The sequence below is a fragment of the Peromyscus eremicus genome, chromosome 4 (assembly GCF_949786415.1).
Source record: "Peromyscus eremicus chromosome 4, PerEre_H2_v1, whole genome shotgun sequence".
Lineage (NCBI taxonomy): Eukaryota > Metazoa > Chordata > Mammalia > Rodentia > Cricetidae > Peromyscus > Peromyscus eremicus.
Genome location: NC_081419.1, coordinates 69,887,644 through 69,913,370, shown reverse-complemented (window position 1 = coordinate 69,913,370; position 25,727 = coordinate 69,887,644). Strand labels below are relative to the sequence as shown.

At 45.7% G+C, this 25,727-nt stretch overlaps 1 protein-coding gene across 2 annotated transcripts in view; it reads left to right on the top strand.

Moving 5' to 3' along the window:
* Nucleotides 1–228: 228 nt before the first annotated feature.
* Nucleotides 229–25,727, top strand: part of Alkbh3 (alkB homolog 3, alpha-ketoglutarate dependent dioxygenase) — a 33,828-nt gene continuing 8,329 nt past the window's right edge. Inside the window, exons 1-8 of one of the 2 annotated variants that reach the window (XM_059260989.1) lie at nt 229–335; nt 2,261–2,414; nt 2,714–2,817; nt 4,270–4,304; nt 6,471–6,515; nt 8,220–8,323; nt 9,785–9,873; nt 15,812–16,021. In XM_059260989.1, the coding sequence (XP_059116972.1) occupies nt 2,336–2,414; nt 2,714–2,817; nt 4,270–4,304; nt 6,471–6,515; nt 8,220–8,323; nt 9,785–9,873; nt 15,812–16,021 (666 nt within the window). In that variant the 5' untranslated portion in view covers nt 229–335; nt 2,261–2,335. Of the gene's footprint in view, nt 336–2,260; nt 2,415–2,713; nt 2,818–4,269; nt 4,305–6,467; nt 6,516–8,219; nt 8,324–9,784; nt 9,874–15,811; nt 16,022–25,727 lie in introns of both variants that reach the window. The other variant, XM_059260988.1, reaches the window with a different exon arrangement.

Genomic DNA, 25,727 nt, shown 5'->3' with positions numbered 1-25,727 from the left:
AGTTTCGGGGAGCTTACATCTTGGGGAATCTAGGCCTAGAAGACTCATCTTCATTCCCATCTCCGCCTCACCAGAGCGACCTTAGCCCCCTGCCCCTGTCCACAGTTCTGATCCTGTTCCCTCCAGCTTCTCGACCCGGCCCTTTAGGCACCGGGGATGTGGGGCGACCCGGACTCCGGGGTACACACCGGAAGCGGTGTCGGTCTGTGACGTAGGAGGAAGTGACGGCCTGTGGTTGGGCGGCACAGGAGTTGGTGCCCCACTCTGAAGGTTCCCCAGCGTCCGGAGAGCTGAGCTGTTTCGGAGCGCCGGCAACTTTCCTCAAGTCCAGCCAGGTGGGTGCAGCTCGCTCAGCGTCTGGCTTGCGGGCGTGTGGGGAAGCCAGCTCTGCCCATCACAGCAGCAGGCTGCTCCCCGCTTTATTTACCTCAACCCTGAGGGCAGCACTGACTCCTCTGCTTGTGAGGGAGAGGCTGGGACTCAGCCAGCGTTGCAGGTGGGACAGGGACAGATCTGCATTCCGAGCAAGTTCCCGCTACCGCCAGAGCCCTTGTTCTTTTTAAGGTTTTCAAGCTTTGAGTGTCAGGGTGGCGGGGACCTTGGTTAGTAGATAAATTCTAGGACTCCACAAACTAAGTCTCAGACGGCACTCTAGAGTTTTTATTTTCATTAGTTGTCCTAGACGAGGGACATCGCTCCGGGGTGAATGAGCACCAAGGTGAGCGGGTCGGAGGCCTTCGGGAACTACCGCCAGCCCTCGTCTTAGGCCTTTAAGACCTCCCACACTTTAAGACTTCTGTCACACATCTCGTAATGCTGGATTTGATTGTTTCATTAACTCTTTGGGGCAGGTGACAGCCTCTGCATGTCCCTACCTGATAAATGATAAGCACGGGGTGGGTTGCTGTTGGTGAGACAGGGTCTCAATATTTAGCTCAGGCTTCCTGAACGCTGGGATTACAGGTGCGTGCTGGTAACCCATAATTCTTACCACCTAAGGAAATTTAAGATAGGAAATTTAAGCATAGAGTCCTGAGCCCAGAGCTGTTGGACCAGAAGGTCTAGGAGATGGGGCCTGGGAATCTGTAGGCTGAGTGTCCTCTCTTTGTAAGTGTGCTCACTTTGGGAACTTGAAGATTTCCTAGACCCCAAAATTCAGAACATATGGCCCAACCCTCCCGGATTCTGTATTTGCTATAGGGTATAATTTATGGCCAGAAATGTAGGGGGTTTGATTAGCTTAAGGCTGGGACTTGATAAAAGTTGAACTTTCAGTTGATATTGACTTCCTGAGTGACTTTGTAAGTCGCTAACCCTACTGATCCCCATCCATATTCACATATCTTACCTTTCACTGCTTGTTATAAGCATAGAAATGGAATCGTTCCTGTCATAGTTTTGAAAGTGGTATGTGAATATTTTAGATTTTCATTTTAAATTTAATTTTAGATGACAAATTATTGTATGTATTTATGGGATACTGTGATGTTTTCATATATACTTGTGATGTATAATGAGTGCATCAAATTAATACATCTATTACTTCACATACCTTATTTAAAATCGACTCTTAGTAACTTTGAAATATCCAGGGATTTGGTATTTATGGTCATTGTTCTGTGCAGGAGAACAGTAAAGCTTATCTTTGTCCAAGTGAAACTTTGTACTTTGGTCCTATTCCCCATCTAGCCCCCTTCCCTAACCACAAGCAATCACATTCTACTCTGAGGGGTTCAGCTTTCTGAAGTCTTTATGTGTGAGGTCATGTAGCATTTGTCTCTCTGTGCTTTTTCTACACATGGCCAAAGTCCTTCAGGTTCCTCTGTCGTGGTGCTTTTAAAGCTTCTGGGGAAATTCACTACATCCAGTGGGAAGCAGCAATGCACTTGCATAGATCCTCCTGCCTTTGCCTCTCGAGTGCTGGGACTAAAGGCGTGCACCACCGCTCCTGGCTTGGCCTGTTTTTCAATGTTCGTGTTGCAGACTATGGGGATGTTACAGTTGCTCGTGTTCTACTCTTGAGACTAATATGAATAACACAGTCTGGGACAGACTGATAGATTGCCTATTGAGAAAGTGCTGTGATTGCCAGCAGTCCGGGTGAAGTCAGCCCTTGACAGAGACGTCGTACAGACAGTTGCCTTTATGACTATGTGCTGGTGGGCTGTCTCTTCTGACCAAAAGGGCCATCTATCATTGCCCTTTGATGGGCCAGGCCCTCGCAGCCTTTAACAAAGCACTCGTTTCTTTTTGAAAACAGGTAACCAACCATTCCATGGTCTGAATCGGGAATGAGATCTTCTGGAATCTCAGAACAGAAAGCTTTTTGTTCAACATGGAGGACAAAAGACGGCGAGCCCGAGTGCAGGGAGCCTGGTCTGCTCCTGCCAAGAGCCAGGCTCCTGCCCAGCCAGGCAAGAACCTGCGGGGACTGTGTGTGTGGATGTGGACGGCTGCCACCATCTCGTTTATATCCTTTGCTCTGTAATGAACTCCCGCTTGAGTTGGTAACGGTTTTCTTTAACTGTGACTGGCATTTTGTCTGATCATATTGATGGTGAGCTAAGGACTTGAACTCAGTTCCTCCTGTGTAGTCAGTACCCTCAGAGTGTGTTGATTCTGTTCGTTGCCTCTGCCCATTACATTTGAGATCATACGTCATCTTCAAGGAGGTTTATTGGCTCATGTTTGAGACTCTTCTCTGCCATTTCAGCTACTGCTGCTCGGAGCCATCTTTCCCAAACACCGGGGCAGGCCTGGAAGAACAAGGAGCAGCAGCTGCCTGACAGAGAGTTTGTGTTCCAAGAACCTCAGCTGGTAAATTGTTGTTTACCCTTCAGTAGTAACAGAGGTGTGCTTATAAAAAGCTGTTTCTGTAGCAGGTACTCCAACAGGGGCTGAATAAATTTACTTAGGAGTAGCCGAACAAAAGGATTCTAATAATAATGAAATATGAACTATTTTAGTGTTCTTGTATGTCTGAAGATTCTTTGTATTCTGCCTTTTTTGGGGGGTGGGGGCAGGGAAGCTGTACCATCACAACCACCTTAAGGCTATACTGTGACTAGTGGGCTAGCTAAGACCTAACAGTTCTGTAATGATGCTCTCTTCAGAACTGTTACAGAAAATCCTTCTGAAAGTTCAGTGATTGTAGCAAAATGCCTGATTTTTAGCCCCCTACCTCCCATGGGAAGTAAGTATAAAAACCATAGACGATTCAGTTTTGGGGGGACAAGGGTGTTGCAGGACTGGGGGTCAAGCTCAGAGTCTTATATATGCTAGACAAGTTGAGCTTGAGCTCAACTCCCAGTTCTTTTTTTATTTTCATGTGTGTGTTATGCAAATGCACGTTCATATAAATGGGTGTGCATGTCTATGTGCCTGTAGATGTGTGTGCAGAGGCCAAAGGTTGACATCACGTATCTTCCTCAATTGCTCCTGACCTTATATCGAGTCAGGGTCTCTCAGATGAATATAGAACTTTCTGATTCAGCTGGTCTAACCAGCCAGTTTGCCCTGGGAGTTCCCTGTCTCCACCTCCCGAGCTCTGGCTTTGCAGAGAAGCCTCTGCACCCTCTCAGCATTCACACGGTGTGGAGGATTTGGACTGAGCCTCTCATGCTTTTGTAGCAAGTGCTTTATCAACTGAGCCAGCTCCTCAACTCCTTCACTTACAAAATTAATAATAAAATGGAAAAAATACAGTTTGAAAATTAGGCATCTTAGTATAATAACAACCTTATAAATCAGTGGTTCTCAACCTTCCTAATGCTGCAGCCCTTTAATACAGTTCATGTATGAGGACCTCAACCATAAAATTATTTCATTGCTACTTCATAATTTGCTACTGTTATGAATCATAATGTAAATGTATGTGTTTTCCAATGGTCTTAGGCGACTCCTATGAAAGGGTCGTTCAACTCCCAAAGAAGTTGTGGCCCACAGGTGATATAAATAATTATCAAAACTCCTCTTAGAATGTATCTTCTACTTAAAAAAAAAAAGTCTTCCTTATCAATAAAAGGTTTCTTCAGTTTCTGGGCAACAGGAAAGTTGATGAGTTCTAATTGTGTCACGTTTTCTGTCAGCTGGCCAGTGTGACAGAGTTGTAGGAATTGCAGGAACAATGCTCTGTTGGGGTAGTGGGCATGGGGCTGGAAAAAGGCTAGCTGTAAACCTGCCTTGGTTTTGGCTAGAAATGAGAGGTATGGGGTTTTTCTTGACCCTGGGGAACCATCCCAGAACTCAGATCTGCCTGTTTCCTTGCAGGTTGTACGTACAGCCCCAGAACCCAGAGTGATTGAGTAAGTAAGCATTGTCGACGGTGAAGTGGGTGGCCAGGATCTTTCCCTCCATGATTTTCCCATTAAAAAGAGAATGGCTCAATATCTCTAAATTTTTAGCTGGAAGGAATAGTTCTACCTCAATCTTTGAACTTGATCTTTCGAGGAGACTTTCTGGGGTTGCTGATGGTATAGAAAACACAGCAAGATCTCTGCACATTGAATTCTGCCTCTGGGGTAGATTTCCTGGCCCTGTTTCATTGGTGTCTGTTAGAGTAGGCTGGAGACAGAAAAGGCTTTTTCCTGAATCCTGGGAGCTTGGTTTGTTGAGAAGCCTGTAAGTACCATTTTACTAGCAGTCCTTCTAACTGCTAACATCTAGGTTAGCTTCTCTAACCTAGATGAACCTACAGCCCATTTATTAAAGCCACGTTTTTTGGTTGTTCCTGAGCGATTTAAGCAATGCTAAATGTTCCTCTTGTATTGATCAGTGTCTGAAATGTTCTCCAAAGCTGATAGATATTTTGGCTTCTTTTCTCCTGCCTCCTACTTTCTACCTGATGTAAATAAATTATCAGTACGAACAATCCTTTTATGTTAGCAGTTAGCATCAGATGGATGTTCTTGCCCATGAGCAGTCTATTATGCTATATAGATATTTTAGATTGGATTTGAAACTAACACAAATGTCAACATAATTTCAAAAAATATCTAGTCACATCTTTGCAACTAGTTAGCTATATAACTTGTCCTGAGTTCTTTCCACATGTGTAGAGTTTGATTTTTTTCTTTGTATGTTAAAGATTAGTATTCCAATTACTTAAGCCCAATCTAGGTCTACTAGTCTTTGACAGTTTGTATAGTAGCTGGGTGCTATCACCTCCATCAGTGATAAAATGAACAAAGCCATGAAACCATGACAGTCAGGCTTAGATGGAAGGGATGCAATTGTAAGTTTGCAAGTCAAGAAAAGTCACAACATCTACCCCTGTTTGTTTGGGGTTCGGCCTTGCTGTATCTAAAGTTAATGCTCCTGGGCTTTGTTTGTCAGTTCCCAGAAATGTGTTTCATGTTTAAGTGAGACAGTGTCTAGATACAGTTCAGTATGCCTCATTAAAACACAGTATTCATGTCTCAGAACCCCTGTAGACACCTTCTGTAGATGTGGTCGTTGTGAAATATATGCCAGCTGCGCTCATTCAGCTGCCTAGAGCCTAGCTCAGAGGTCATGAGAGAGGGGACATGAAAACCTTTAAAGTAGAGAATGACCTGTCTGCTCTGTTGCTCTTCTGCCGTGAACCTTACACCTGCATATCTGTGTTTCACACCTTTCCACATTTGATTAAATTCAGTGAACTTTTCTCACCATCCAGTGTGTGTAAGCTGTGAAAAATAAGCCACTCTAGTGAATAAAATACACGTGTAAACAAGTTGTAATTTTGTACGTAAGATCTAATACTGGCACAGGGTGGGATGGGTGATGTTACTGGCACAAATTAATGGTCAGGGAAGGTTTAGAAGTGGGGCTAAGTGAGATTTCTGTAGGGGAAGTCAGAAGTTTTCACTGGGCCAGACTGGGAGGTAAGGTGGATAGGCGCTGCTTACTGGTAGGGAAGTATTCCAGCATACAGAAACATGGGCTAGAAACACCCACAGTGCTGTGTTAAGGGAATGCAAGCAGTTGATGCTGGAGATGGTGACTCTGGGTAGTCGTCAGAAGAGAGGTCTAGGTCTCAAGGACCGCGGATGCAGTTATGGGAACACTGAAGGCTTTTTACTCAGAGGAAGAACTCACTAGACATTTACTTTACAAGTAACAGAAGCTCTAGGTCTTGAGATGCATGCACTTGCCCCCTGGGTTGTACTCCTCATTCCAAACTTTCCTTGGGTGATAGATTCTTAGATCATACCATAATTACGGGCGAAACCTAGGGGGTAGAATCAGAGGTTACTTTCTCCCACTTTGTCTCCATGGCCTGATCCTATCAGGGTTCTGTTCCCAGCACCATTAATGATGTGCCACCATTTTGCCCCTTGTCCAGCAGTTAAGGAGGGTGTAACTTAGCCTCCCTCATAGTGTTCTCTATTGGTAACCAATCCTAGTGAACCAGGACCTTGGAAAGGCAGAAACAGGGTGGATTCTTTTGCCTCACACTAACACGTGCTTTTCCTCTGCTTCTTTAGCAGGGAAGGTGTGTATGAAATCAGCCTGTCCCCCACAGGTGTGTCTAGGTAGGTGACTCCTCATTGGGACGTGAGTACAGCTGTCATTGTGTTATCATCTCTTGAATTGTCTTCTCCTTGTTAAGGCACAAGACTCGGGTAATACCTCCTTTTTACAAAATGTTTCTAGTATCAAAACATTGGTACAGCTTCTGCCAGTTACAGTAACTATCATGACTACAGTTTAGTGAGGAAGCAAGGCCCAGAGAGACAGTCCTTTTTCTGCACCCCACCACTCCCAGTAACTTAGTGCCAGCACTGGCTTGAGTCTTCTGTGAGTGCTTCAATATTATTGCTGCACTTCATGAACTACGTATCTATTCATTATATAGTGTTATAGTGCCACATCAAGGTGAACTGAAGGTAAAGTTAAATCATATATTAAGTGCAGTCACTATTTTAAAATATTTTGAAAATATCTTAGTGCACAAGTATATTAACTATCACCATAAACCAATGAGATAAACAAATGCATCAGAAATGACAAATGAAAATTGCTTAACAGGAGCCTCTGCTGGATGTGGAGCACCCTGTAAAACTGGCTGGAATGGCTACTGTTTTAATCCCTTTCGGAACCTCCCTGTCTTAGTTTGTTTTCTATTGCTGTGATAAAGACCATGACCAAAAGCAATGTGGGAAGGAAAGGGTTTATTTCATCTTACAACTCTCAGATCACAGTCCATCACCGAGGGAAGTCAGGGCAAGAACGGAAGCAGAGACCATGGAGGAATGCTGCTTACTGGCTTGCTCTTCCTAGGTTAATCTGTGTGCTTAAACATCCCAGGACCATCTGACGAGGGATGGTATTGCCCACAGTAAGCTGGGCCTTCCCACCTCAGTCGTCAGTTAAGGCAAAACTCCTACAGACTTACCAAGAGGCCAGTCTGATAGAGACAGTTCCTCAGTTGAGATTCCTTCTTCCCATATGACCCCTGCTTGTGTCAAGTTGACAAGAAATAAAAACAACAGCAGCAGCAAAACAAAGCAGCCATCAACCCGGACACTCCTTTAAAGCCAAACTTTAACAGCCAGTGTGCGGAACCAGCTGGCTTGTCTTGGTCAGCCACGTCTTGTGTTAACTAGGTAGTTCTAGATGACCTCGGGGTCATCACATGAACCTTCTGAGGCCTGGCTGCTGTCAAGACCGCAAGAGAGTGTACGTCCAGACTTTTCTAAGGAAAGAGATACAAAGTGACCTTTTCAGCTGAGTCTGTAATAGGATGAGAATGTATTTAGTAAAAGGAGACCTCATTTGGGTATGTCTGTTTTGATAGCTATGATAGTCTCTGTCTACTCTAATGGATGTAGTTTTAAAAATAATCTTTTGACCCCCGCGTTTTACTGGTAACTCTTCATAGTGGCCTTATGAAATGGATGTCATCCTTAGGTTACACTTTTGGAAACTGAGGGACATTAAGTGCCTACCCAAGGTTTCGAAACTAAGCCATGCTAGTAATCTGTGTCAGTTATCTCCTGGGCAGTATCTTGAGTGTTGTTTAAATCTAAAAAGACCTCGTGCATCCCTGGTACTTCCTTGGGTCTTTAGTGGTACCGGGAATGGAGTTTATTTTCCATGAAGATCATGTGGGAGGGAAGTGGTGAGACGGTTCCCTCTTCCCTTTCAAGTGAAGGTCTAATCAACTGATCCCCCGGTCGTTACTCTATCCGCCTCTTCTGTGGAGTTCAGCTAATGACAGTTCTTTCTGCATTAAGGGTGCGTTTATATCCTGGCTTTGTGGACTTGAAGGAAGCTGACTGGATATTGGAGCGCCTTTGTCGGGAGGTCCCCTGGAAACAGAGGATGGGCATCAGAGAGGGTAAGTAGGCCTCCATGCTGCATAGTCCCCATTCAGATGTTTTTCAGTTCCCTACATCTGCTTCACACAGCTGGTCTCAAGCAGGTTCAAGCCTAGAACTCCCTAAGGGACAGACAGGAAGGAGTATGCCAGGCAGAAGCCATAGCCAGCAGAGTCCCAGAGGTCAGGGAGAGTGGACAAGAGAGAAGCGAGAGCTCAGAGAGCCAGGAAAGCCTGCCTGGCTGGCCCGTGGCTGACCCGCTCTCCCTTTCGCTTTATCTGCCTCCTCTGTTAGTTCTGATGGGGCTCGGTTCTTCTTCATAGAAGTTTCCAGAGCTTTCTTTGTGCTAATCCATTTGGCACACATTTTTCTAAAGTCCTTCTTACTGACTTTGTGTTCTCTTTCCTGTCACTGGAGTCGGCCAGTCTCTTTCAGTGTCAATGTCGGCTCTCCTGAGCTTGTAAAGATGTGATCTGCCTTTACTCTTGCGCTCCCTACACCAGCATACCACACGTGGCCACTAGGAGGCGTCTGTGCTCTAGCATAGACTCCTGTAGGCTGTGGAGTTTGAATTGCTTGTGAAAAAAGAGACAAAGTGTATGTAAACTGGCTTCTTCTTCTTCTTTTTCTTTTTCTTTAATCTCGGGTGTCAGAATAGGAGCCAGCCTTCTTAGGGAAGCCTTCTCCCTATTCTAGGAGTTTTCATAGTGTGGCTTTTGGTTGTTTGCTTTAACATTCCAAATAATGGTTAATTTTGAGCAAATTACAGTTGTGACTCTATAATTCTAGGTTTTCTTTAAAATTTATCTAATAGTACATAAATTATAAAATTCATGTGTTAATTAAAGGCAGTTCTGGGTTCAAACCTAGGGTCTTAGGCAGGCTTAGAAAAGCTCTACCACTGAGCTACATGTACCCAGCCCTGTGCTTAATCTTGTTGTCGTGGCTGACGTCTGCTGGGGAGAGATGGTAACCCCTAACCTCTCTAACATAGTTCAGATACCATACATTTGTGACAGGCAGGTGTGTGCTATGGTTGCTTACACTTTGTAGATCAGAGGGGCATGTACAGTGTTGCTAGGACACATAGGTTCTCTTGTTTTTCAAATGGATTATTGGTACCACAGATTCCTTTTCCCAAGGTCCAGGCTCATATTCTGCTTTTTGAGACTTTTTTTTTTTTTTTTGCTGTGACTGAAACAAACAGATGATACACATTCCCTCCCCAGAGCCTTTGCCCAGGCTATCGCTCCCTCCCCAGAGCCTTTGCCCAGGCTATCCCTGCCAGCATGTCTTCTTTCCTGTGTAGCCCGTCCAGCTTCTAGCCCCTTCCCACATCCTGTCTGAGGAAGGGACTGGGTCAGCCTTCCTCTTCCTTTGTGTCCCTCACGCTTCTTGCACAGTGCAGGCACGGATTGGCTGGCAGCAGGCCCACCTTACCAGCAGCAACTGTCTCAAGAGCCCTGTATTTTCTTTCTTAGATATAACTTATCCGCAACCAAGACTTACAGCATGGTATGGAGAGCTTCCTTACACTTACTCAAGAATCACTATGGAACCAAATCCTCACGTATGTTGAAATGATGTCACTGGTGTGGTTTGCTGGTCTAAGTGTTGAGTACTAGAAGTAAGTCCTCAGAGAGGCACATGACGGTTCCTACTTCAGAAAGTCCTCTGGGTTCAGAAACCTCCTGCTTCTTGTCCTCTGTGTGCTCATGACTTGTAAATGAGCTCAGAGGATGGGAGGAAACTGGAACAGTGAATTGGGACTGGAGTGTAGGCTCCCAGGGGAAGGAGCTGTCTCTCCCGACTCCTCCTCCGTAAACACTGCTTGTGTTCTGCTGTGTAGCACATCCCTGCAGCTGGCCAGTGAGGGTAGGGCGCCCTTCTGTTTCTCAGCTCTGTTGTTACTTGTGAAAAAACCTGCGTTTTGTTAACTTTATGTTTGTTCTGTGGGTACAGTTTCCAGACTTCCAACTTACTGCCACTTGGGCTTGTTTCTACTGCTTCTTTTGGTAGTACATGCCTATAATGCTACAACTCAGGAAGCTAAGGCAGGGGCATCATAAGTTCAAGGCCAGCCTTAACAGCACAGTAAAACCCTATCTCTTAAAAAAAATTCCATGACAGCAGACAAAGATATTTTGGTATATAAATAAGCTTGTCCAAAGGCTAGAGTTGAGGTCCAAGAAATAGCTCCCTGTTTAGTTCTTGGACTCTTGCCTTTGACAAAAATGTTGTGCTTTCTTGAAAGAGACTTTGAAGAAATGGAGTTTTGCTTATTCATCTGGACACACAGAAGTGTGACATGTTTTAGAGCCCTAGCAAGATGTGAGCACAAAGCCCCTGTGTGCTGAGGTACCCGGGGACAACATGGACACAGTGTGGTTGTCACAGGAGGAGGCTGCTGCTTTTCCTGGGGCTGGATGAAGACTGTGCCTTTAGAGTTGTGGAGACTCCTTTTCTCTGAAGTAGATTTGGAGGCAGTGAGGAACAAAAGCTGTCCCCACTTGGTCACAGTCGTTTACCTGCTTATCCACAGAGGCGAAGCTGGGGCCTAAGCAGGCTTGGGCAGGTCCTTCTTCATTCATTCCAGCTTGTCCTTCAGTTAGCTTTCTCAGCAGACATTGCTGGGCATCGGTTGGGGGCAGTTCCTGGCTGAAAGACCGCCATTTTTAGAGTGCACAGAAGCCACGCCACACAGCCTTGCTACGTATTGTCTTTCACTTAGGAGGCGTATTTAAAACAACTTTCCAAAAGATTTTTTTTTCAATAACAAGCCTTTTTGACTCTTATTGAAATTGTAGTCTCCGCACTTAGGAAGAGGTAAGAGGACTCTAGGTCTGAGATAGTTAGACCCTTCCCTGGAAAATCATAAGTGGCTTGGGCATGTGGCTTAGTTGAACAGCACTTACCTACTGTGCACAAGGCCCTGGGTCTAGTTCCTAGCACCACAAAACATAAACCAACCAAACCAAACAAAACCCCCTTAAATGAATAAGACTGAAAAATTATCTATGTGTTTCTCTTACCTATATATCATTAACAAATCTTAGAATCAGTAAATATACTATATGGATTTAATACCTGTATAATATTTCATAGTCTTTGAAATACATTAATTTATTCAAGCAAGCCTCTTGTTGGACATTAAGATTGTCAAAATAGGGCTAGAGAGATTGCTCAGCCACTAAGTGCCTGCCGCACAGGCGTGAGGACCTGAGTTTGACCAGCACCTTCCAACCCAGGGGAAAGAGCATAGTGGTACATGTTTGGAATCCCAGTTCTGAGAAGTGCTGGCCCATTAGTCTAGCCTACTTGGTGAATTCCAGGCAAGTAAAGATCCTGTATCAAAAGAAAGAGAGAGAGAGAGAGAGAAAGAGAGAGAGAGAGGAGAGAGAGAGAGAGAGAGAGAGGAGAAAGAAAGAAAGAAAGAAAGAAAGAAAGAAAGAAAGAAAGAAAGAAAGAAAGAAAGAAAAAGAAAGGGGGGGAAGAAAGGAAGAAAGAACGAACGAACCAGACTGCACCTGTTGGGATGACATTAGACGTTATCTTCTGGTCTCTAAGCGTTATACATGTGCAAACACATTTACACAAAAGATTCTCAAATTATAAGTCCTATTGTGGAATTTTGTGTGTTTATTGCTAATATGTTTAGTATACACACATTTCTTTTGAGACAAGCCCTCATTACATAGATAGGCTGGCTCCAACTTTCTAGAGCTAAGGATGGCTTTCAACTCAAACTGCTGCTGCTCCAGCCTCCCAGAGAGGTGTCAGAGGCATGTCCACACGTCCAGCTTCAGCCCTAGGTTTTGAAGCTTGTTTGTCTTTGTACAAACTGAATGATAATGGGCCCAGTGAAGAAAATAGATGAAAACTTAGTCAGCTGCAAGCCCCACCAATGTGACCTCATCTTTCTGTAGACCCAGACCCACGTCTGTGGCCCTGAGGTCACTCTGAAAACTGTCGGAAGCCTGTTCTGCGTCTTCTGTGTTCTCACACTTTTCTCAGATGTCCTTTAAGGATAGAATGCCTTCACTGAACAGCAAGATGACGCTGAATTTTAATTTAGACATTCAGTTCTAAAGGATCTCTATTTAGAGAATTGGTTAAAGAGCCTAAATTAATCCTCCATTACCCTCTGCATATCCCCCTTTCTCTATACTTCACTCCCAAAAATAGCCGGGAGAAAACCATATACCACTTAGAAACACAATGCAAACTGAATGTTGCTGCAGTGTTGAGTCCCAAACGAGTCAGGCAAGTGCTAATGAGATTCTCAGGCACATTCTAGAAAAGCCATCTTCTCTCCATTCTGGTCTTCTTGTTAAGTGTGTAATTCTAGCATCTGATCTCTCTGTGAAGGTAGATTACAGCTGGGAGATGGGCAGGAAGCTCAGCTTGCCCATGTGGTAGCTGGGGTTTCATTTTAGAATTTGTTCTCTTGAACGAGGGCCGGCTTAATAACATTTTTGTTTTGCTGTACTGACCTAAGTTCAGTTTGTTGTTGCTGTTCCGTTTCTAAATCCTCTGCTAATGTGATGCTGATAGGCACGGAGAGGCCCAGCTTTCATTCTGGTGTCACCCTGCAGGGCTGCTCCAGCGCTTCTGTGGCAGGAGCGGGGCTGGACTCAGTACTGCACTGTCCCCTCTGAGCACCCATCCTGTCACTACCAGGTGGGACACAGCCATTGCGGAAGCGCAGCTCATGCGTCCAGGAAGCCTCTGTAGGGACTGCGCTATGTTTTCACAACAACGCAAGAGTGTGTGTTTGTAACTGTGTAGCATCTGCCCTGATGCTACAGAAATGCCTGTGGATGACTAGGGAGCACCTCAGCACCAACGAACTGCCAGTGATCACTGTGCTCCCCACCACTGCTCACTCCCACCTACAGCTTTCAAAATGCTGAGTTTAGTGCCCATGAGATGGCTCAGTGGGTAAAGGCACTGGCCCCCAAGCTTGGTGACCTGAGTTCAATCCCATGAACCCACATGGTGAAAGTGGAGAACTGACTCCTGTAAATTGTCCTCTGCATGCCACATATGTGCTGTGTACACGTGGGCACGTGCACACACACTTAAGAAATGTAATTTTAAAAGTTAAAAATGGGGGGCTACAGAGACTGCTCAGGTTAGGAGCACGTGATGCTATTGGTAGATGACTTGGATTCAGTTCCCCACACACAACTGTCTGTAACTCCAGTTACGAGAGATCTGATGCCCTCTTCTGACCTCTGTGAGCACCAGGCACACATACAGTATACATACATACCTGCAGGCAAAACACTTGTGCTCATGAAATAAAAATGCATGCATGTAAAGTAAAAGTAAATGTAATTTTTTCCAATTAAAAATAAAAATGCTAAGCCAGGCGTAAGTGGTGAATGCTTCTACTCAGGGATCTGCCAGCCTGCTCTACAAAGTGAGTTCCAGGCTAGCCAGGGCTGTGTAGAGAGACCGTCTCAAAAAACAAACAAAAAAGCTGACTTCACTGAAGATTAGCCTTTTGAAAACAGTAACCTTAGTTTTGTTAAATCCTAGAATTCAAGTACATCTGAATAGTTAATTGATGATATTGAAAGAATTCATAAAGCATGTCTCCTAAAAACTGAGTGTGATTGAGTTGTAAGCTGTTTTCCCCCCATTGATTACTTTTATATAAAACAACTGGCAAACAGACCTCTTATTCAGATCTGAGAACCTGACTAATATGTCCTCATCAACAAGTGAAATTAGTTTCACTTCAGTGAAAAGAGTGGACAGGGTTTGTTGTCAATGATAAAAGTTGAATTTTCAAGCAAAAAAAACACACTTTGGGGGAAACTAGTGTCCATCACTTTGAGCCTGGCTTCTTCCCATGACCTAGACTTGTCTGATGAGATTAGTGTCAGTATTTACAGTTTCGTTACTGTGTAATGAAATGTGTGAATGTTTAGAAGAACTGTATAACTCAGAGACCAGTGTTTCCCAGGTGACGAAGGGTAGGTCTTACCAAAACCACACAAGGGTAAAGGTTCATTCAAATTGAAATGTAAAAGAACAAGACAAGTTTGAGATAGTGTTAGATTCCGGATTGGGGCTAACTCAAGAAGTCCGCACAGGCTGAGCTTTGGATGCAGTCACAGAACCCGCTCTCCGACAGGACTGTGCACTAATTTTAGCAGAGTAAATGCAGAAGCAGAAGAGCTGGCTGCCTCCTGTGAAGACAGACATTGCATTTGCAAAGCAGGGCCACTCTCGTCCCATTTTTATATTGAAATTACAGACTTTTTTTTTTCATACCAAGTTATACAGATTTGTTGTTGCCTGTTGAATGAACTACCAATGGTGTATTTATCTTGACACAGAGTCTTGCTACAGCCCAGGCTTGTTTTGAACTCTTTGTCCTCCTGCCTCAGTCTCCCTGGCATTATAGCATGTACCACCACTGTCAGTTCAGCTTTAATTTCAATATAGTAAATATCAATAACTGTAACCTAAAAGAACAAAGGTTCAAGCTGGGCATGGTGGTGCACACCTTTAGTTTCAGCACTTGGGAGGAAGAGGCAGGCAGATCTCTGTGAGTTCAAGATCGGCCTGACCTACATAGCAAGTTCCAGGCCAACCAGGGCTACATACTGAGACCCTGTCTCAAACAACAACAGTAAAATTCAACGAAGGATTTTTGAGGACATCAGTAATTTTGGTAGTGTAAAGTTTGAAAACCACTGTCCTAAAGTGTATGCCGGGCTCTTGAGACTTTTAGTGAGACACAGAACTCCAGTGAAAGCCAGTGCACAGCCTGTGACTGATGTGCATAACTCCTTGAGTACATGGCCACATGGGCACAGATAGCAAGTGGTGCTGTGCAGTGTGAGTAAGTCTGTAATTTTATGGCTCTAAGAATGTGCTCTGGGTCCCATTCTATAGAAAAGAAAAAGAGCGCATGTGTTTGTTGACATCGCATAGACCGGGGTGGCCTCAGCCTCAGCCTCCCAAGTGCTAGGATTACTGGCATGCACCACTCTGCCAGGCTTTGGGTTCTGACTGTAGGAAGTTAGCTACGCTAAATATTGCATACTTTTCAGGAAAGCAAATCTGTTGTTGAGAATAAAATAGGGACAGGATGAATGGAAGGCACCCCGTTGAGAGTTCTCTTGCTCTTCACTTGAGCCTGAGTGTGCGGACTGACTGGCTACGTCAGCGTCACTGCTCCACTTAGCACAGCACTGCCTTTCCAGACCACCCTCAGCGGAGTGGCATTGGCTTCTTGGTGGGGATATGCACTGCAGGAGAAACAAGAGATGGTAGACAGACTCCAGCCTTCCCACTTAGTGCTTTCCTAGAGTGGAGGAGGCTGGCTTCAGCACAGAGATGGAGGGAGGAGACGAAGCTACTCCTCTGGCCTTCCGTGTGTTGCAATGCCCTGTTCAGAACTCGGCTGATTTTGCCTTTCCTTCTCTTTTTCCATGGCGGCCTACTGTGTCTTGTGTGCCTGCCCTGCACCTGCTTCGGCTTGCTGGCAGTGGCATCCCGTGCTCTGCACTCTGAAGAGCCGCATTGAGGAGAACACTGGCCACACCTTCAACTCCTTGCTGTGCAATCTGTACCGAGACGAGAAGGACAGCGTAGACTGGCACAGTGACGATGAGCCCTCACTGGGGAGCTGCCCCGTCATTGCGTCACTTAGTTTTGGTGCCACTCGGACTTTTGAGATGAGGAAGAAACCCCCGCCTGTAAGTATTCTCTGCCGTAAACATGTGCTTTCTCTTACCTCCTAATCAGTGAAGAACATGGACCTCCTAAAAGCCGCTGTTTCCAGGAGTCCATGATATTGGTGAAACATTTTCAGCTGATGGCTTCCTCCGTAGGAAACATGTGGCTTCCAAAGTGCCCGCTCATGCATTTGCTTATCCAACAGGAATTGACTTCCCTATGCCAGGTCCCGTGGGCCCATTCCCACTGATGAAAAGGAGTGATAGTCCTTGTCGTATGCAAGGCATCTACTAGGCAAAGCATTGAAATGATTGCAGTTGTGATGCACGCTATGACTGAAGAGTTCCAGAAGGGTGACTCAGAGTTAGGGAGATTCCAGAAACTCGAGAAAGATGCCCCTGAAGTGCCTGTCATTTCCTGTGCTCCTGTGTGGCAGGCCACTGTTCTGTGAGGGAGCATTGTGCAGATCCTCACTGCCTTCTTAGTCTTCTTCTGAAAGATGTGTGAGCCTCTGACTCCTGAGAGGAAGCTCAAGCCAGGTTACCAGGCCATAGTGTGCCTAAGTTGAGGCTGGGGAGCAGTGGGTAAACGGACTTCAAGTTCAGTTTTCACCCCAGCTCTCATGTAGATTACATGCATTTGAAAGATTTGGGACTGTTGACCCCAAGTCCAGCCCTTAGGTTCTGAATCAAAAGTGAACTTTAGAACAAAGATAGAAAGCTAGAAGAAACTTCGAGAGGGAATTCACTAAGTCATCCCGATTTCCGAGTTCCGGTTTTTTCAGCTTGTACCAATAAACCAGGCCCCGTCAGTGTGGAGGGCCAGCAGCTTGTGTTTTGATGATGACCTAATTCATAATTCAGGCCTCCTGACTTGCTCAGAGCTCCTGTCTCTTCTACATCAGATACTTCTGTAAGAATGCAGTAACAGGCCTATGCAGGTTACAGTGCCACTGGGTTTTCATGCGTGCTGATGTTTTGTAGCACGTTGAGTTATTTGACACATAGGACATCAAACTCCATCTGTTGGTATAATTTCCATTGATCAAGTTTGCTTTGGTTTTGTTTCCACCTAAACTTTGGTTGTTGTTGGTAGAGCATTCTCAGTCACCAGTGTAAGAACCATGACCGTATCTCCAGCAGCCTTCCTGGGGACTAGGAAGAAGGAGCTGAGCACCAAACTGCGGGCCTTTGCTGGTGTCTTTTAGGCGTGATCACACTTCTATACCTAGGCTGCACTTGGATCCTAGCCCACACATATGAAGAGCTCTTCTTGCCTTTGTAAGACTCCTGTATTCCTGTATTAGAGATAGTGGAGGAACACTGAGCCTGATGGCTTTTCCGACCCTCTTCTGGAGCAGACAGTGGGACACCAGCCCTTTTCCAGGCGGGTCTTGGGGCTGCAGGTTAGCTGTGAGTGAGCCGGCTGCTCCTCCAGCTCTCGTACTGTCAGCTTGGGTATCACCCTCTCTTTGGTTCTTCACATTGATTTGCTTTGATGCCAAGTGTTTAAGTCTTCAGTGACTGTTTCTTTACCCACGTACATTCAACACCACCCCCTTATGAAAAAATTGGGGGCCTATTTATAGATGGGAACTTAAGAATTCCCCAAATATGCTTTCCGAGTAGATAGTTTCAATTATATGCGGCTCCCAACTGCTAAACATTAGCAGTGCGTTGGTGCCCAGAAACACCCTGACCATCTCCCCTCCCAGCACCCAGCTCTTCATTCTCTCAGAGAAAGACCTGTCTCAGGGACTAGGGCTACAGCTCAGAGCGCATGTTCAAGGCCCTGGTTCTGTCAGCACCACAGACAAACCAAGCAAAAGCCCAGCACGTGGTGGACAAGAACTATTTCTTGGTAATAACTTGTTATGTTGTGGTCAGCAAACACATGCAGCATTGTTTCTGGGTGTGACCGTGTGGAAGAAAGCTCTGTTTAAGGGAGAGACTGCCCACACCAAGGCTGTCTCTCCTCAGGCTTCCTGAAGTCTGTTTTCAGGAACCTGGTGAAGGCATAGGTCATGGAGTAGAGGAAGAGGTCAAGTCCCCTCGGTGGCCCTGGACTACAGCTGTGCCAGCTGAGTTAATGGAAATAATACATCTCCTAAGCGAGAAAATTTATCTGAGGTCTTGAAATAAAGTTGGCTGCGGAAATGAGTTTGAGAAGAAACATAAACAGTCAGTACCCCGGTTACTGGCTCTAGTAAGTTTTGGCTTCTGGCCTCATTTTAACTGGGATTGAATTGGCACAATTCTTGTGCATACTCTCAATTTTGACTTTTGTTTAAGATGGAGAAACTGAATGTTATTGTGTTGGAGATTATAATCACACATTGGTGATTACAGCTTAGAAGTTCCACTCTTGAGTAAACACAGCACATGTTTAAACTTTGGAGGACTCACTCAGACTTCATTAACAGATTCCAAAACTCTGGAGCCCCATAAATATAACCAAATGCAGAAGCCTTTCTTTGAGTTGACAGCCGTGGAACTATTTCTCGGGGCATATATCTTATTGCGAATGGGCCTCTCCTGAAGGATTCAAGGGAATCAGCTGTTCAAATCTTCGTCTGCTTTTCTGTCTAAATTCAGATAGTGGCTCAGAGAACGAGACTCGTGACTCATAACCCAGAGTTAAACAGGATAAGTCACTCTTCTGTGTGGCACTTGGAGGTCTGACTCTCGGTACTCTTAGGACCTGTCTCTGAATGTCACAACTGGCTGTAATTTTCCTGTCTGCCAACAAGACATTTGTGTTAGTTAATGTTGTAGGAGGGAGTCTTCTACATCCCATTAGCTTTGACCTATCAGGTGAGAGCTGTCACCTGTCTGATTGACTTGGTTTCTCAGCTGAAGCAGATAAAGGCCAAGAGATTTCTTGGGTTTCACATAGCTATGGAGTTTTGAGACAGAAGCCTTTGGTGGCTACTTTCAAAGACTTCTTGTTTTTTGAGACAGGATCTCTTGTAGCAAAGCTGGCTTTGAACTTTTGATCCTCCTGCCTCTATCTCCCCAAGTGCTGGAAATGCATTCACTGCCATGCCCAGCAAGAGAGATAGTCTTGCACCACCCCCACACCCCCCCCCACACCCCCCCGCTTTTTGTTTCTTAACAAATTCAGACTCTTCCACCCCTGTAGCAGCTGCTTGCTCTGCAGTCTGGTGCCTCGATCAGTCCGGCTGCTGATCTGAAAGCTGCCCCATGTTCTACACACTATTTCCAGCAGTCTCTCCCTTGCTGACGTGGAAGGAGACCTCCAGTCCCCACACACCCTCTGATTTGGGCAGCCTATGCCATCCGGATTAAACAGGGAACAACAAGGTGCCAACCTTCCTTCACTGTCCTCTGCTCCAAGCCTGTGGAGTCTTGCTCCGTCCGAGTTTGATTTTAGAGTCCAAAGGGCACAGTAGTCTTCTTTGGTCTTGTTCTGCACCCTGTCCCTTCCTTTGTGTGGGTCACATCAGAAACTGGCCAGTGCCAGCCTGTCCTGCCCAAAGACAAGGGAAGGCTTACCAAATACACGTCAACAGACCTTTTGTACCCTGTCAGGGTTCCTGAAAGCTTTTCTGCACTACTTATCCCGAGCCTGGTTGTACTTCCCAAACTACATCGTGTTCCTGTTTGCAAAGATTAGCCTGGTTCTTTCCCCATCTAACTCTAATTCTATACAGAAGAGCAAACTAGAAAAGGAACTACAAAAGCCGCTTGGCAGGCTGCTATTTCTCTGTCGGTTACCGTGGAAACAGTGATGGCTGGGGGGTTATTAGATAATAGCAGGAAGTTTGTGATGCACTGGAGGGTTAGATGCCAAAAGCCTTGTTTTTGTAGCAAATTACCTTGGATGAGCTCTTTTCCTGATCAGCTGAATCGTGCCTGTGGGAGGGGCTTCCCTTCACCTCCAGATGATTGAGTTGAGGCAAAAGAGGCTTCTCTCTGGCTGTTCCTCTCCCTAGCACCTTATGGAGGATGTGCACCACACCAGAGGAGGCGGCTATAAAAGCAAGACTAATGGTAGAGTCTCTGAGAACACACTTCACTAAATGATTTGTTATACACTCCTGGGAATACTGGAGTATTAAAAAGTCATCTTGATCATAAATATTGATTTTTTTTTTCCAGGACTTTAGAAAGAAGGAAAATACTGAGATCTAAAATGTTATGGCACTGAGTGGCTTAACCTTGGAAGCTGGAAAGGCTGGAACTGTGTGGCATTCATAGTTGGTGACTGAGCCTCCACCACAGACAGTGTCCCCTCTGCTGCGGTTTTAAGTTATCATCAGCCGTCCTTTTAATTGTTTTGAAACAGGGTCTTGTTTGTCTTAACCACCCTGGCCTCAGGCTCACAGTTAGCCTCCCCAGGGCTGGCATTACAGTTGACCACCAACCAGGCTCCCTCCTTTTCATTAAGCCATTTGATCACAGCCTATGCCCTGAGAGCTTACAAGAAACACTTGAGAGAAGTTCTTGATGACCCTGTTCTTCTCAGACACCCTCCAGTGAAGGTCGGAAGATCAGCCTTGCTTCCTGATTCTGCCCCTGGACTGGGAAGCAGAAGCAGCACTTACCTATACTCTCTGTGCTTACTCTTTTCTCCTAAAGTGAAATGGTCTTTGTAGTGACTTCAAGGGAATCATTGAAATGCTTATCCAAGACGGTTGTTGGAGTAATCAGTGGATATGCACTATCCCATTGGTGACTTAATCAGGAGCTAAAAAGGAAGTAAATATGAGAGTGTAGTGGGACACCTGGAACAGGGGCAGCCCCGGGTCAGAAATAGTGAGGAGGTTTTGAACCCCTTGGAGGGCAGGGGTGTGAGTGGGAAAATAAACGTACCTGGGGGTGAGTAAATAAAGATACATTGTCCTGTGGGACTTGAATTACCTTCAGACTTGAAACTCTGGAATACCTGGAATTGGCATTTGCTTCCTTGGGACCTTGTCTCAACCAGAATTTGTGCCCTGATATGTTCTGGAAATAACTAGTTCCCAAGTTTGTGTTTTGCTTGTGTATTTGTGAAGAGTCTCACTGTGTAACCCAGGTAGGCCTGGAATTTTGGATCTTCCTGCCTCAGCTTTCTGTAGGTTTGATTATAAGTATGCCACCATGCCCAGTAAAGTGATTTAGGGTTTTTCTTTCCATTTACATTGTGTGTGTGTGTGTGTGTGTGTGTGTGTGTGTGTGTGTGTGTGTAATATGTATATGTATCAGGGTACTCATGTGCCACATCATACATGTGAGATCAGAGGCAACTTGTAGGAGTTTGTTGGTTCTCTCCTTTCCACCACGTGGGTCCTGGGGATCAAGCTCACATCATCAAGATGGATGATAGGAGCCTTTACCTGCTGAGCCATCTTGCCAACCTTAGATTTAGTGGTTTTATTTTGTTTCTAGTGTTGGGGAAGGGTGTATGTGTGTATGTATGTGTGTGGAACTCAGACGTTGACTCTGGATGACTTGAGACAGTGTTTTCCACTGAACACAGAACTCACTGATTTGGCCAGACTGAGTGATTAGCAAGACCTAGGGGAATCCTCCTGTCTCTGCCTCCCCAGTGCTGAGACTGCAGTCACATGGTGCCATGCCCAGCTTTTTATATGGATAATGCAGATCTGAACTCGGGATCTCACGCTTTACCAACCATCTCCTCTTCTCTGCTTCTGGATTTAAGGCCACATTTTCCATATAGGCCACTGTTAAGTATGGGGTTTGCTGGCAAATTTGACCATAAAGCCTCTTCAGAGCAGAAGAGTTTTTCCCTACCCTTTGCGGTTCCTGAGGATTCTGGTGATTCTGTGGTCTTCCTTGGAGGATGGCTGCATAGGTCAGGCAGAAAAGGACTTAGTGTTTTGAAGAGGTCGGAAGTCCCATCGTAGGGCACAGTGAGCCAGCATGAGGAACCCAGCAGGTGAAGATGTGGGAAGATGGGCAAAGCTGGATCCTGCAGACACCTGGGAACTTCAAGGAGGAGCATTTCAGAACATGAAGAAGCCACTGAATGTGTGGAGCAGAAGAGCTTGGCCTGGGTGACTGCTGTAAATGGTCATTGATGCTCCTGTGTGGAGCCTAGGCTAGAAAGGAGCAAGGGCAGAGCCAGGCCAGTGAGGAGCGTATTAGACGTTGTCTACACCTGGGGCCAAGGGACAAGAGGAAAGCAAACTGGATCACCAGAGCTGGAGGGAGCAGGCATTGTCAAGGAGGCATGGCAACAGTGGACCACAGGTGTTGGGTGAGGGGGGCGGATATTCTACCCTTGCTAGATTGAGAGGTGGCCATCTTCTGCATGAGAGGGCTTCAGGGGATGTTCAAGCTTGTGGAGACAACTAGGTTTCAGTTAGGATGAGAAGGAAGAGGGTCCCTTCGGGTTGAGGATGTAGGCAGCCTTTCTCTTTCTGAACAGGAATGCCAAAGGATGTGGTGGAAGGTACAGGAGGCAGTGGGCTATGTGCGGTCAGATCATGTCCAGGAATGGTCTGGGAAGGAGAGCTCTGCTATTGATGGTTCACTTCTGTAGTGAGTGTGGTCAGCTGGATGCCAGGCATGGCTGGATGTGCTTTCCTGCTTGCTCTTAGAGAACGAAGGGTGTTTCTGGTACCGCACTCCTGGAGGAAGCTCTGTCAAGATAGCACTGCCTTTAAGCTACATTTTCAGGAAGTGTGTATAACTGAAAACAGCATCCTCATCACTGACTTCAGATTGCAAGGCGACACCCAATGTAGCTGAAATGGCTACAGCTGTGAGTGAAAAGCTGAGCTTGTTGTTGCTTCGGTTCAGTAACTACCTGCCCCATCCAGGCCCCAGGACTGTACCAACAATAAATCCGAAGTAAACCCCGTCAGCAAGTGCTTCCCTCTGGATTCCGTTCTCTTCTAGCATGTCTGGTTGAGGAGGAAGGCAGGGATCTGTTTAGTGTAGGCCGCAGGGCTCCGCATTGGTGCCTGCAGAGAACCATGCTGCAGCCAACAGTCCTCAGGTCTCCAGACCCCCTTGTGAGCCATCGAGGCAGGTGGTGTCGTCCTGCAGGATCAGTGAGTGCGCCTGGAGGGGGTGACGGGTGGCACCCACCTGCCCTTCCTGCTTACTTTTCTCACTTACTCACCAGAACCTTTCAAACCCAATGAATGCCAAAAAAACAGAAAAAATTTTGCTAAAAGTTGGAAGAGTTGTGTGTGTGGCGGGAGGATTTCAGGCTGTTGGTTTTGAACCACTGAGCTCTGTGGTCCAAAGCTCTGCTTTTCCGGATCTCATTTCAGAGGCAGCTGCTTCTGTTGTTAATGTGCTTCAGATCAATGCCCAGGATGCTGTCACTGCATGGTGGGCTGAGTCAGCAGAGTAACAGCAGAGATGACTTTGTGGGGTCCCTTTTCACCACTGTGCACAAAGCCCCACTGCATTCAGTGCTGTAGTGACCTCCTCAAGCCAGAGGATCTGCAGCTGTGCCTGACCTGTGGAGCAGTGTCGAGCCCAGCCAGGTGCTCCCGGGGAATACAAACACCACAGGGGAAACCAGCAGCCAGGAAATGATACTGTTGACCAAAGGAATGTTATTGGCATAGCCATGCCCTGGGAGGTAGGGCAACAAGGGGACATGTTACCTTAGCACATAGGTAGCTGCATTTATTTTTTAAAATATCATTGCATACTGAAAAAAAAGTAAGTTTTTAGTGTACTTAGGAAGCAATTTAACCAGTTGTCTGATCCCTGGACCAGAGAGCTGGGGAGTCAGGGAGCCTCCATTATATCTGTTATGTTGAGGAAGCTCTACTCACTCCTGCCCATGTTCCAGCATCTTGGCCCTGTTCTTGATTGTGAAGCACAGATTTGGGGATAGGGTGTAGCTGAGTGGTAGGGTACTTCAGGGCCCTGGGGTTAATTCCCCAATATGGCTTCCCTGGTTGGGAGGATGGCTCTTGGGGAGGGGAGCATAAGAGCAAATAAATGTGCAAGTGCAATCAATCAGGGTGATGGCCCAGCAGAGAAAAGCACTTTCTATTCCAACCTGCACTTTCTATGCCAACCCGACAACTTGAGTTTGGTCTCTGGAAAAAATTCAGAATATAGTGATGCACATCTGTAATCTCAAGAGTCCTACTGAGAGGTGGGAGGTAAGCTCATGTGCCAGCTAACATGAGTGAGATGGCAAAAACTACAGACAGAGACGGAGAGACGGAGACTGCCTCAATATGGTGGAAAGCCGAAAGCTGACCTCTGACTTCCATGTATGCCTGTGCGTGCGTCCTTCCATCCGTCCGTCTGAGCGTGCATATGCACACACACTCAAAGAAAATTTTAAAATGAGGAAGTGGGGGAGGGGGTAAAAGGAAGAAGGGAGGGGAAAAAAGAAGTGAGGAGGGTTGGTTGGAATGAGCTGTCTGCATAGTCTCTTTTACGTCTTCGCTCCTCTTGAAACATCTGCTCCGGCCCTAGTCTGTTAGAATGTATGGATGCCATTATCTAAGATCAAAAATACTGCTTTTCCTCAGCCATCATCTCTTCATGCACTATTGCTCACTCGTGTCCACCTTGCAGGTATGAAACTCCATCTCTTCTTTCCCTTAGGTAAGGCTTCTGAAATCCTGTCTTATCTGGATTTTTCATGTGCTTTCCTTGTTACTACTTATCTCTTTTGAGTTTTTTCTTGACATTCAAAGACGGGTTAAATATGGATGCTTATCTTTGGTTCTGTTATCCTTCTCTTATTCTTCAGAAGGTTGTGAGCTCTAGATTGTAAACACCGCATGGGAAGGCCTGTCTTGTTCTGTGTCCCCTTGCACAGCCCTGATTTGATTAGCAGCTAAGCAGACGAATAGGAGCTCCTCAGACCTCACGCCTCCCTGTGCTCTGGTGGATGACTTCTTGGTCTCTTATCCAGCTTCTAGTGTCACTTTCTCTGCATTCATGAGATGTTTCTACTTCATAATAGCACATGGACGTTCCAAACTCAGCTTTCAAGTTTGAGTCATTATTTTTTCCAAAAAATGCCACCATCCCACTGCATATAAATCCATTTCTGTTGATTGTATCACTATTTTCTTGGTCAGGTTAATGCTGTTTTCAGTTCTTTATTCCCTGTTTCTCACCAAATCAGTGTCTAAATGATCTGAATTCTTATATTTCTCTTTTGATAAAATTTTGCCCAAGTTGGCCTTGGACTCTCAACCCCCTTCTTCAGCTTCTTCTGTTAAGATTATAGTTGCTATACCACTGTTCTGGCTCTCTGATTCTTCTCTTTGCCTTCTTTTTTCCATACTTTTCTTCTCACTTTCCCCTTTCTTTTCCTTTTCATAAAACATGCTCTTGCTATGTAGCCCAAGAGAGTCTTGAACTTATGATCTTCTTGTCTCAAGAACATTGGCATGCACCATGCCCTGCCCTGTCTTGCTGCTAGTTCTTCATTGAAATGGCTAAAGATTTCATCTCTCTCTCAGTGACATCTTCATCCCAGGCTCCTTTACCACATAGCCAAATGCCAAACCTGCCTTTCCCCGGGGTGCCCTCAGCCCCATTCTGTGCCACCCGCTGTCCGTTGCCCAGTGCCAAGTAGTACTTTTAGGAGCGGCACTTCCAGCCTTTCTCTTCTCCACCAACCAGATATTAACTTAGTACCTACTGTGCGTCAGATACTGTGCTTAGCTCTGGGGATGGGACATTGAGCGGGAGAAAGATGGAAGTCCCAGGAGCTGTACAATAGGAAGGAAGTGTGGGTTTTACTCTGTGCACAGTGGGG